Source organism: Plectropomus leopardus, chromosome 3, assembly GCF_026936395.1.
Source record: "Plectropomus leopardus strain MGB_pleo_1.0 chromosome 3, ASM2693639v1, whole genome shotgun sequence".
NCBI lineage: Eukaryota > Metazoa > Chordata > Actinopteri > Perciformes > Serranidae > Plectropomus > Plectropomus leopardus.
The window spans coordinates 26,996,316-27,010,295 of record NC_142178.1 but is presented as its reverse complement, the minus strand read 5'-3'; the positions used below and the strand labels follow the sequence as shown (position 1 = coordinate 27,010,295).

The window sequence follows — 13,980 nt, the reverse complement described above, 5'->3', positions numbered from 1 at the left end:
ACATCATGTAGGTCATGCCGATGTTCTCTTTGTCTGTACACACTTGACAGAATCAAACGGACACTGCGGACCAAAAATACAAACCCATGGAGGTTGCTGTAGAGGAGCCAAAATGAGCACGGCCTCGGGAAATACATTGCTCTCTTTGTGTGTCAAGGAGAAGTACTGGAGGAGGAAAACACCTCGCACAATATCACAACACACTGTGACACTTGTACACTACAGCTGCTGACACACACTGTGCCTACATGCAGCTTCTGCGCACATTTTGTTTTCATTATGCTCAGCCTGTGGCTGCTTCCTTCATCAGTCTAATCCCTTTATTCAAACATTATGACGTATGACGGGCCACTGATCAGTATCAAAGCCCAGCTGATAGTGATGAGTGCATCACCACATTACTGGAAACGACAGCAGCAGGGAAAGAGATGGAGGAACAAAGACAGAAAGAAGTGTGAAAGCGCAAAGAAGATGAATAATGTGAGTGCATGTGACAGAAAGCAAGAGAGTCAGAGAGTGTTAAAGTGTGGAGGAGAAGGGCGATCTTTCCTCGGGTGTTGGCACAAAAAGAGTCATTCACTGCATTGCAGACTCTTTGCAAAACAACAGCTTCAGTCCACGATTCATTGGCAATGAAAATAAATGTTTGGAATAGGACCATGGTGGGGGAGATGGCAATCACCCTGCCGGGAATCTGCTTTTCCAGTTTAATAATGCAAATCACAAACAAGTAATTATCGCCCTCCCTTGGGGACTGAAATAAATGTATACTTAAATCAGCGGGGAGCATAAACACCAATAATGTGGAGAAAATGTCATAAGATATCATTAGTGGAGTTTGAATTATACTGATGGGGACTCTATCAGTAATTTTTTATGGAAATGAGAGCACAAGCTACAGCAAAAAATGAAATGCAGTTTGTGTCCAAGCAAGGCTAATATGAGTTTTTATCTTAAAGCACAAAATTGATTTTTCTGCCAATTATGGTGGAAAAGTCAAGTGGGATAATCAGACAGATATCCACAACATCATGCGTAACACGCTTGAGATGTAAGTGTGTATGTGACAAGGATTTTGTTTTTACGTGTCATATAGTTGGAAATACACGTTTCAAGGGCATATATTTTGAATTTTCCCCTAAATATTTACAACATTTGCACCCCCAACAAACACATGAATGGAGTTGAGGACTTGCACATTTAAGTCAAGAGGTGCTGCTGAAAATACAATATTAAAAAAAAAAAAGAAAAAAAAAAGAAAAGCTGTATAAAATTCACCATAAAGTAGGATATCAAGTGTTTGATGCTCCAAATGTTCACTCTGTTCCATGTGTCCTCCATATGGCTGAAATGAAACCTACGCCCTAAACATGCTCTGTGCATGTGATCCGGATATTTCATTTCATCTCTGAAAGACAGAGTGCTGAACGTAGTCTTTTTTAAATTAATATTCTACTTAAATCACTTTACTGCTTATCTTCCTTTTTACCTCATACACAAACTAATACTGCTTATTATTGTATACCAAAACAAGCACCATTTGCACAGAGGTGCAAGAAAAGTCTAAATCTATATAAGTGCTACTTTAAAACAGGATACATTCACCCACATGTAACTGTCCACCGATAGAGAAAGGGAGTTAAGGAGCATGGGGAGGATTTAGCGTCAATCAACTCGTTAGACAGTGCTCTTGCAGCACTTCATGAGCCCACCTGTCCACAGCGATCGCAGTCATGGAGTAGATGCTTGCAAACACGGATGTGACCGGGAAAAAGTTGTGGAATTTGCAGTACGCTTCCCCGAAGTACCACTCCCCGTGGGCAGCGTAGACAAAGTTTATCAAAGTGTTGAACGCGGCCATTGATGCGTCTGAAAACGCCAAGTTCAGGAGGAAGTAGTTGGTCACCGTCCTCATGCGCTTGTGGGCAAGAATGATCCATATCACGATGAGGTTTCCAAACACCGCCACAGCCAGCACGGAGCTGTAGGCGATCGACCAGAGAGCGAGGCGCCACGGCGGCTGCACAAACTGGTTAGTGTAGTTCGCCGTTACGTTGGATCCGTTATGTGGAGCTGCCATCCTCTTGTCCTTTTCCGCGAAAAAAGTTGACGCTTTAGTTGTTTTAATATCTATAGACTGAGGTGCAAAGCTAGAATGGTGAAAGAGAATTGTCGTATATGCACCACAGCGCGCAATTTGAGCACATCACCAATGCACATTACCATTCCTAAACAACACACAGCTCCTTCCCAGATGCCTGCAGTAAATGTCTCCAACCGTTGCGCGCTTTTCGGGATAAAATAACACTCGTAAAAACACAGTGCCTGTTGAATGTGGGTGTGAGCGCACAGCCTCTCCTCCAGCAGCAGCAGCAGCAGGCAGGATGCTGTGCGCACTCAGTGACGCACAAGTGGCACACATGGTGAAAGAGATTGATTGATACTCCTGGCTGCTGTTTTTAAACTTCATGAATAACAGATGGGCAGCACTATCTGTCTATGCCTTACAATCAGTCACCATGTACATTTATCATCCGTGACCTTTCAGATCATCTGCTGTCAGAAGCTTTTCAAAGAAGCCACAAACAGGATATTGAAATGATTGCAGTAGGGACACACTCTTTTCAGCCTATACAAGTCAGTGTCAAATCCTGTTGAGTTTTTTTGCCACTGTCAAATGTGGCGTCTGTCTTAATGCTTCTCTTATTGTGGTCTTATATCATTCTCTCAGAGCAACACAGAGATGTACAATCCTGTACCCGAATGGCTCTGACTCTCCCTTTTTCTGTCACATCAATATTCACAAGTAACAAGCTGAAGTCCCCCAAAGACATCCAGCTGTTCACATCGCATAAACCTCCATCTACTTCCACAGCCTTCAGTGCTGTGGTAACCTCTACACGGGTACATTTACATGTGTTCCATGGTTGATCAAATCCAATCAATCCAGTAAAGCTGTTCAACAGTTATGTTCGTCACCATGCAGTGGCTGGTGCCCAGAGTCATTTCATTCTTTGAAATAATTCCAAAATTCCTAGTCATACTGGGAAGTCTATGGTGATTTTCCTAAAAAGTTTTATGTCAGCACTCCAATAAAAAAGGAGCTGAAATTTAAACTGAATCAACAGAACATGTAATGCTATGCTACGATTGGTTTGAGGGGTAAGTCACAGGACATTTTCACTCCACTGCAGAAGAATGCAGTGATTACAGTCTATTGTGGGGTCTCGCTTGTGGTGTCATGTGGATCCATTATACCGTAGCACAACACAGCGAGACCACTATGTTTACACAGCAGAAGAAAACAGTCGTTCCATTTCACACTTCCTGAAATTTAAGTTATTTACACTGTTTACATTAAGTGCCGGGCCTTCACACATTCAGCCTCCCACCCCCCAACCTAATGCTTACTGAAGTTTTGCCACAAATAAACAACTAAGCTTAAAACATTTAGTGCAAATTTGGTCTTCTTATTTTTGCACTGGGTTACGATAACCTTGCCCCTGAATTTTTGGCTCAAACTCCTGTTATGTACAAAAGTAGACATGTCCATTTCAAACACTGAAAACGCCCTCATACTTTCATGCATCCTTTACGTTAGCATTGATACCCCAATAAGGCAAAGTCAAAAGTTTCACCAATACTTTTCATCCCAAGTCGTCACATGTTGCCGCTTTGTCAATGGACTTGCGTCTAAATGTTACATTTTAGGTATCCGTCTGCATCTTCTCTTTACATGCCAGGATGCAGCTACTGTCGACAAATGCACATGCTGGAATGACGCTGCACATGGTTATGTTTAGGCAACAACAGTACATGGCAACCAGCACTGGAACATCAACAAATGGGCAGGTGTAGAAAAAACATCGCATTTAAACAGGAAGCAAACACCGGAATCTCGCATCAAAGTCCGGGTTCATCTGACCCATCCTCCTCCCCTCCCGTCCGCCCTATAAGGGCCCTCATGCTCCTTATGTTCAGTTGTAAGATCCACTGTTTACAGACACATGCAGATATAAAGATTATAGTCTTATTCACACTGTTTACATAATGCTCTTAACTGCATCTGACATAAAAGGTGTGTTTGAGTGATGGAGAGGCTTGAGCGGTGCAGGAACAAAACCTAAATTACACCTATTTAAGAAACCACTGGATCATTACATGATGTTGTTAAAATGATTTATGTTGCAGTGGTTTTAAACCACTGGGGGAGTTTATGTATTAGACCCAGCCTTCGGCAGTGGATTGAGTTTTTGGCTCTGCTGTGCAATCCTGCATGTTAATGCCGACTGAAATTCATATGAGACACTGACAGTTTTGAAGATTTTTCCCCGAGGATATGTAAATATTGCCCAAATTATCCTGATGGGGACTCAGATTAATAATACAACAGTGTTTGCAGTGTGAAAGTAAAGCATACATATTCAGTGATTTTGTTCATATAAATCTATGGATATTCATGTGAATATGCTTATAATCAGGTCAGTGTTCACTTTTTGATTCAGCTTCAGTTTGAAGTATACTGTGGCATTTCTCTTTGTAAACTCTGAGAAAACATTTAGACCTCAGTAAGAAATATCAAAACTATATTTTCTACTGAGAGAATTGGTCCATTAGGTGAAAAGAGGGAACTCTGTTACAGAAAAAAGCAGCAACGACAGTTCATAGTTAACCACTTACAGAAGGCACTGACCTCATGTCTGTGGTTTTTACTTAAGTCTTTGATCACTTTCAAAAAACCCCTGAGGGTCTCTCCAGTTGTCATCTGTACGATCTGAAAGGCCTGTATTACTGAGCAGCGGATGTCTTGTTATTACTGTGAGATTGAAATGGTTCATACAGCCACATGTGATACGTGCAAGGGTGAAGCAGTGGAAAGTAAGATGGGAAATCCAGTTTGCTCAAATACTGTATGTGGCAAAGAATACAGTCACACACAAATTAATCGTGAAACCCTTCTCATTACAAACTCGTAAATAGCATCATTTAGTCAGTGCTTTTGGCGTAAGAGCACCAAAAGGCACCTTTCGCATGCGCATGAAACGCTGCTGGACGGTATTAGTTGAGAACTTGGCCAGACAGAACCAGTCAGGTTGTTATTATTATTATTATTATTATTATATGCGTGATAGGAGCAGGCGGGAATGAGGCCAGATGGAAGCTGTCACATGCACATGAAATGCGGCAGAATGGTATCAGTTTGAAACGCTGCCGGTAACTATGTAATATAAGGAGCGTGAAGGCGCCTATAGGGTCGGTGGCAGATGAGGTGGATGGTTCAAACAACCCCGGACTTTGATGCAGGAGTCCTGTGTTTGCTTCCTGTTAGAATGTGATGTTTTTTCTACACCTACCCATGTGCCTCCTTCCCCTTTGTCGCCTTAACCTAACCATCCTTGCCAGCATGTGCGTTTGTTGGTGTTCAGGCATTGGTTGCCATGTGCTATAATATTTGGACGTGTAATTCCACTGCAAAACTGCAATATGTGAAAACTTGGGATGAGAACGTGTTGTCTGATTTGAGGGAAAGTAACAATTTTTATTGGTCTTTTGCACTGAAGCCGCTGAGCCACTTCTTTACTTCAATGATCTGTAGACCTACTCTCAACATGATTCATAATAGAGCTTCGACGCTCTGGGGAGTTCTAGGACATGTCATGAATACTGTGTGGAAAAAAAGGGAATAAAAAACACTTGTGATTGACTGACACTCTTTAAACCTTGATGCTGATGCTGATGAATTTTGGATTACTGTCAAAAAGATTTACGTCAAAATTGTTGCTCTTTTTTTCCATTTTTAAAAAAATATTTATTCAGTAATGACCATTGTTTAAAGGGGAACTCGGTTTTTTTTTCAACCTGGACCCTGGAAGTTTTTGTGTCTAAGTGACTTATGGGAACAATAGTTTTTGAAATTGGTTCAGTATAAGAGAAAGCGCAGCTGCTGGCAGCCAATAAACAATGTAAACACTTGGGGAAGGTGCAACCGGTTAATTTACGTCCATTAAAAGTGCTTGTTTTTATGACTGACATCCTCAGATTGGTATTACGAGTGTCTAACAACATTACAGAAAGGACCTTACAGGAGCAGATAGTATTTTTACTCACCTTTTACTTGTTCCGGTCTGCTTTGGGTCCAAATCTTGCTAACTAGAAGTCTCGTTCTACATCTTACTGACTTTTTCATCTTGTCAAAATCAACTAAATTTTCAGCCACAAATTATTTTAGATAACTGTAATATATGCTTTCTTCAAGACATCAAACTATTACCAGCACTCTCCAACTCTCTCTCAGGGTTTAAAACAAGACTTATGAGACTTGGACACAAAACAGACTGAAGCAAGTAAAAAGGTACAGATTGCACTGGTCCTTTTCGTAATGTTATGAGACACTCATAATGAAAAAATCTGAGCCTGTCAATAGCAAGAACAAGCACTTTTAGTGGACATAAATTGATGGAGCACACCTGCCCCGAGTGGTTACATTGGAGCCCGTTCAGTCTCTTACAGTAATGGACAAATTCTGAAAAATGTTGTTTGATGGAAAATGTGTCACATTTATCCATTTTCCATCAAAGTTAGCACATACATTCAGTTTTTTTAACATGGGAACACACATTAAAACACATCAAGTGTACAGCACTTTGCATTAGACAATGAAGCTTTTCTGTTATATTTTTAATCTGGTGTGTTACATTCAACGTCACAGATGGGCTGGCTGGAAAACAGGTTAGTAAACAACATAAAGCAGCATGGAAGCCAGTGAAAATGTTACCGTGGTTACCTCTGTTTTATATCTCTTACTTATTTAGTCCATCTTTCAAACTCAGTGCAGACTAATTTTGCCTGACTTTCAAGCGCTGCTTGGTCGGAAACAGGCCATTTTTTTGTGGTGGCCCATCAAAGAGGCTAAAATGCCTGTGAGTGAATGCTCATTGTAACCTTTCCAGTTAAATACAAAGCCTTTCTGTCCTGTGGAAAGTGGCTATAAAGACACAAAAAGATGAAAAGATAGGATCCAGGTTGAACAATAATGGCATTTAATGCTTTGAAGAAATACGTTTCTAGCCTTTTTAGCCTTTATTGGTGACTGTTAACATGGAAAGAGAGCCAGAATTAAATGAAGGACATTGTAGGTATACTGACACAACCTTACACACAAAGGTAAAAGAACTCCTTTGAAATTAGTATTTTGAAAAGGTTGAAAAGAGCACAATAATTCAAGTTTGATGGCAAAATCCAAAGACTCACCCTTCATATACATGATGCAAAAACACCATTAGGCCTATTATGTACATGTTCTTAAAGCAGCATACAATGTACAGTAATGGCTGCTAGAGAACACAGTAACAAAAGGCAAGGTTAAAAAATGCTTCATTTGCATTTGAGGCATATTTCCACAGAGTCCAGTCTTGACCCCTGTCTGTTTTCACCTCTGATCATTTAGAGACTGGCTGCTTAATGAGGTGCTGTAGCCTCGTTGTCTGGCTGTGGCTTTGTTATGTGTGTGTACAGCGTTGATTGTCGTTAGGTAATTAAATTTTTTTTTACATGAAATGTCATTTTACGCATGTCTCCCACTGCATATCTCTTGAGAAAAAAACAGGGCAATCGTTACATATAGCTTCAGCCGCAGCAGTGTCGTTGGCTCTTTTCACAGCTGCCTCTGTGGTGTGTCAGTGCTCGGGGCTGTTTATTTTGATCAATTCAAAATGTAACCAGGGACACCAATTTATTTGCTAATGAAAGAGCATTGCTCTCCAAATATTCCTTGACTATTCCTGACCTTGGAACATTATGTTCCTGAGAAGAATACCATGTGAAAGCTTTACCACGTAGCTTGTTGTACTCTAATTTGTGTGTGCAAAGAGCATGTCTATTGACCACCAACAGACTGTCACACACTAATCAATTAAAGGCTATTAGAGGGCATGTCTGTGCTATAGAAACATTTCAACAGAGTCCTGACAGTTTTGTGTCAGCTGAAGTGAGCAGTGTTAAGGTATTCTACATGCAGATGATCTATGCCACCTGCATCAGCAAGTGGCACACGACTGAAGACTAACTGTCATGTAAAGCCTTAAGAAAGCTTCCGGCACTGCAATTATCAGTGAATATCAACTGCTGCTCTGATAAGAATAAAGCACTCTTGCTCCTTACAATGATCCTAATGATAATGACAAGATATGTTTTATGCATAAATGTTAGTAGCATATCAGCACTAACTGGAGAAAGCAATGTGGTTTTTCATTCTTCTCTGGATACAGGGTTACAAGTCTGTCCCCTTGCTGCATTCAGCCTTTTTTACTATATTAATATTTTCACATTCCCCACATGCAACATTAGTGTTTTATGGCCCATGGGAGGTGAGGGAGAGGGATCGGCAGGGTACTGGCAGTTTGTGTCAATACAGCTCCATTAAAAGGAGTGACAGGAGTGACCCGGGGGCTCATCTTCCAAAAATATCCAATTGCTTGTCATATGTAAAGGAAGTATTTTACTGATATAAACAGAGTATTCACATAAAACTGTCTATGCACCAGGAAGATGCAAATACTTTTGAACTATTTTATTTCTACTATTTTTTTTTATTGATTTTAATTTTTACTTGACTTCATAAAGAAGTTGCTGGGAACTTTGTACATGATGTTGAAAGTTTCGGTTTTAAATAAACATTTGCTAAAGGCATTTAAACAAAGTTGTGTGTCCAACAAAGTGTTGGATTTTGTATTATATTACAAATTCTAAATTATGATGGAAAGATTTTCATTTTTATTGTAAATGCATATTGGTTCCAAATGTGAGTAAGCAGTCTCATTAAATACTAATAATCGGCATTTGTGTCAGCCCTAAAAACCAATATTAATCCACCCCTACAATAAACACTCCCGCAGGTGTAGACATAATGCGATCTCGTCTGTTCAACACAATGGCAGCCAGCCAGATCTCTTGTTACAGTTAAATGGTAAGCTAAAACATGTTTCTGAAAACATTTGAGGCGATAAATATGCAATGCTAGAACAGAATCTTAATTTATATTTAATCCGTGCTGCTTGGTTTTACTTTTTGATCTCTTATTTTGGCCTTCCTTTTCATTGGACCACAATTTGAGAGAACTATATCTATTGAGTACATTAAGTCTAAGATCTTTAACTGTAACCTGTGAAAAATGGGTGTAAAAACAAAGGTGTTGCGTTTAATGTTGCAGCTGTTTGAGGTTTAATTATTTGTTTCTCAATTGTTTGAAATATACTTTTCAGTCACTTTTTTGTCTTACGGGGTATCACTTTACCAATTCAAAGCAATGCACTACAGGAAAAATGTGCAATGTAATTCCCATATTAAACAAGAAAAAAGAAGTATAAACTATAATATACAATTGTGATTACATAAATGATGCATGTAATCCCAATAAACATCAGTAAAATAATGTAATCTACAAAATCTTAATGAAAATAAATCCCATTGCACAATCTGTTTGGGATTTAAAATCCAAGCCCATCTCCAGACATGAACATTCATATGGATGATTCTGCAAACCCAGACTATGTTTGATTTGTTTATGTTATGATAATGTTTAATTTTCCATAGGAGGATTGAAAAACACATTTAAACTATGGTTCAGTTAAAGTTAGGGAAAGATTGTGGTGATGGCAAATTTCCTCTCTATTTGCTGGTGCCAGGGGTTGAATAAAACTTAACTGAACTAAACTGCCTCCTTTAATTAAGGAGGTGTCAAACTTTCTTTCCTTCAAGGAAACATTAGATGGCAGCGCTAGATAGCATCCCTAAGGAGAAAGTGAAAGCACTTTGTTGTTTTACTTTTTGTATCTTGAATGTTATCTTTAGGCCGTTGTCTTTTATGAGAATGTTGTTTTGGTGTCTAGGATAACTATTACCTTGTCTGCCACTTAAACAAGCCGTTTTAATTATTTTTCCAGTGTTTTGTTCATTTGCTTCCAGTACTTTTTCAGACATGGAATGCCTGTCTGAAATTTTACAAATGTTGGCAGACTGTGAAAATACCAAGGACAACACTGGAAATTAGAAAAAATGCTGACAGCTGAGAAAAATGGTCCAGGTACCCTTTTGCTGTCACTTTGTGCACCTGGTGCACCAAACCCGTAGAGCCCAAACTAGGCTTTTTATATAAGGAGAGAAGTAGCTTGAAGAACTAGCATAAATATCTTATGATATTTGAGCTGATTTAAAGTGTTTCGATCAGACAGGGAAATGGAGGAGAGCTAAACCACTTCTGCTCTTCCTCCAGTCAGAGTTTTGTGCGCCTGGTACTCAATCCTGAGTGTCAATATATATTTTTCCAATGGAGAGCCTAATCACTGACTCTGAAACAATTACAGGCCAATTTTCAGCCAGCTTTATGTCATAACAGTATGGGGTAGTATGTGAAATGAACAATGATTAAGTTCCCTCCGCCATCTTATCTGCATCCAGATGTCCCTGATATTATTTCATCTCAAATCTAGCATTTTTGAGCAATTCATTCATTACAGCAATTACTTAAAGTTAAAACTGCATTTTTTTATTTTTGTTTACCTGTCGAGAAGGGTCTAGATGCAGTCATTGAGATTACCTACTTCACTACACAACACAAAACTACCACACCCAGATGTTTTAGAAAATGATTAATGAAACATTTAAGCAGATACTCGTGACACATATTTAAAGCTTTGCATCTCCAGTAGGAAACAGTTTCTTTGGGGCTGAGAGTTAGACAGTGTATGGGCTTATTTGTGTTAAAGACGTGTACAGACATGGACGGAGCCTCCTATCTGTATTCTACCTTCATTTTGTCCGTATTTGTTCACATTTTCAGAAAGCTTACAGGTATAGACGAAACACAGCAGTTCCACTGGAAATCAGAGGCAATATCGCAAAGTTCAAGTTCAAGTGAAATAAAACCGTAGGAGATGAAGAACACATTTAAGAAATGAATTGATGAAACGAATCGGTGATATAGTGAAAAGAATTCTGCGTCCACATGTTTTGACGTATTTAATAGCCTCAAAGACCACGGCCGACTACAACGCTGCCTTCACCTAAAGGTACATTACCACAAACTCGTTCGACATTTTTCAGTTTTTTGTTTTGAAAAAGTTTGACTCTGTCTTCTAGCGCCATCTACTGGCTGTATTTATGCTGTCACAAAGGACACATGGAAGTATGAGGGCAGGGACATTTACAATGTTTTGACAAGCACACCTTAACATGGACTATGCACACTGTTAAACTGAAATAATTCACTTTTTACAACTAATTAACTAGTGATCAGATATTTGACATTATGGCCATTCATTTAATGAGTTTCATTGAGATTGCACTCCATGCTCATATGTTGAATAATTTCAGGATGAACTGAGTTGAAGAAAACAGTTTACTGCTCAGCTACATGTCTCTAACTATAGCTGATGTAAAATATGACCCTTTTATTTTTATTTTTCTTCCTTCTCTTTGTGTTGTGCTAATACTCGGCGATACAGTGAATACCCTCAGGCTTTGAATCCCACAGAGAAATGTCTCCACTGGGAAATCAGCCTTTTAGGCAGCAATTTCCCGAGGATAAATGACATGCGCTCCATCACTTCACTGCACCCACTCTGCCTGGACGTTTTCATTGGCTATCAAAATTGAGTTCATGACAATATAGTGTATGTGGCATTAATATTTATACAATGTAAAGTGCGCTGTACAGTTGCAGAAGGAAGAGAGGGATTCAAAGCACCAGACATGTTGATGGGAAATAAATCTCTACAATATAAAAGGTATAAGAAATTAAATGGAGTGACACTTCATATCAAAATATTTGCTAACATTATGCCAGTCATTCACTGCCTGTCACAGCACTGCTCAAATAGCATGTTAGCATGCTGGCTGGTGAACTACTAGTATTTTCAAATACACTGAAAAACACAACACTTGTTTTTGCTTCCATTTTGCACAGATTCAATTTAAAGATTTTTGTATGCCAAAAAATACTTGTTTGTTTCAAATTTTGTGCACAAATGTGTTGAATTCTGTATTGGTGAGCACTTGTCCTCCTCCAAGATAATCCATCGACCCGTAGGGGTGTGGCGTATCAACTTGCTGGTTAAACAGCATTGTTACTGCACAGGTGTGCCTTGGACTGGTCACAAAAAACACATTAAAATGTGATACCTGTTATCTTGGAAAAGGAGAAGGCTTGATAACACAGATTTTTAACAAATGTGCAAAAAAAAAAAAATTGAGAAAACTGCATTTGTATGCATGAAAAAGTCCTCAAATCTGTGCACAACTGGAGCAAAAACAGTGTTTTAAACGATCACCAACAGCATGTCAACATATGCTACATTATATGCATTGCTTCTTTTAAAAATACTTTTCTGTTTTTTGTTTACAGCGAGTGGAATTTAAGACTTTTTAAGACTTTTTCAATGCCACTCAATGAAATTGAAGACTGATTTAACTGTAACCAAAATTGGGGGAGAAAAGAAGAAAAAATAGACCCGACACCAATTACTTAGGGTTGGGTTGAATTTTTTAAGACATTTTAAGACCAATTCAGGCCCTATTTTTAGATTGATTAATTCAATGCCTTTTAACACTTTTTGAGGACCCTGATTATTAGACATCCGGCATAGGGTATAGGTATAAAAGTCCCAGAAATGAAGGATTACAAAAATCACTGCTAGACTTTGCTATTTCAGGATGTACCAATAAGTGATTTTTTGGAGTCTGGGCCCATGGATTAATAACCAAAATTTCAGTTGCTACCAAGTGGCATATTTGTCATACTGCTGCTCACCTCCTTCTTAAGTTGGTCGTAGGCCTGGTTCATTGGTGGAGGTGTTTGTGGAGACCGGACTGCTGAGGATGAAGCTGCATCTGTACTTAAGCCTGATACCAGGCAGGAGAAAGGGACAACTGTTTTAGTATGAAGAACTCACTAAACATTTGACTGTATTGATAGCATGCTGGTTGAAAGAGGGGCAAAATGTAAACACAGAATTTCCTGTTAAAACCCTTTGAGACCTGGCGCGACATCACTTTTCTTGTGCTGCCTTCAGACACCTTTCACCAGTATTTAAAATTTTAAACCTTGAGCAAAATGGTGCAATTTATTTCAAAAACATGAAAAAAGGCAATTAAAAAATTGGTTAGACATGTTCCACAAATTGCAAGATGTTGAAACTGCATGTTTAAACTTTTGCCAGTATAGCTTGGTACGATTCTCCACAAATCATTCAGTTCATTTTACTAACACCATGAGCTCCAAACAATATTTTTCATAGTTAAAAAGAAAGACGCAAAAAAGAGATAAGCAGATGTAGAGGACTATTTCTTTTTTAAAGCTAAGGAGAAATGTCCAGTTAAGTATATACATTATTATCATAATGATATATTTAGAGTTATTTTACAAAATTACTACAATTTTTAAGATTTTTTTGTTTGTTTTACTTGTTATTTGTTTGTTCAGTTTTTTGGGGGTTTTTTTGCAAATATTCAGGTAATTTTCTTGTACTTTTTACTGATTTACTGCTGACCTCTGGGTCATTTCTTCTTTTGTTGCTCATGACCTTCTTCCCATCCTTTTAAATAAAATGAACCCAGGTCTCAATAGTTACATACATAATTTTATTGTATTTGCATCTTTGCTGAGCAAGTTTTGTGTGAAAGGAATTAAAAGTTGGTCCCAGTTCAGTGTTTTAAGCAAACAGTAGCCTGGGCTGTTATTCCAAGTTTTAAGATATAATCCATCATAACTGCATGTATACAATTATGATACAGAATTATTTAATTTTGAAGGATTTTTTGCCAATCTTGTTTGCCTTTTTATTTATTTTAAATTTGCAGGTTATGTTCTTCAACCTTTTCACTAATTTCTTTACAATTTTTGGTTCATTTCTGCTTTTGTTGCTCACTGACTTCCTCCCATGTTATTGTCACAAACCAAGCCAGTTTGCTCAGGTTTCAAAGGGT

At 38.6% G+C, this 13,980-nt stretch overlaps 1 protein-coding gene across 1 annotated transcript in view; it reads right to left on the bottom strand.

Moving 5' to 3' along the window:
- tacr3a (tachykinin receptor 3a) overlaps nucleotides 1-2,356 on the bottom strand; it is a 33,113-nt gene extending 30,757 nt beyond the window's left edge. The window contains exon 1 of the mRNA XM_042485640.2: nucleotides 1,713-2,356. Within this exon, the coding sequence (XP_042341574.2) occupies nucleotides 1,713-2,080 (368 nt within the window). The 5' untranslated portion in view covers nucleotides 2,081-2,356. The remainder of the gene's footprint in view (nucleotides 1-1,712) is intronic.
- Nucleotides 2,357-13,980: the final 11,624 nt, after the last annotated feature.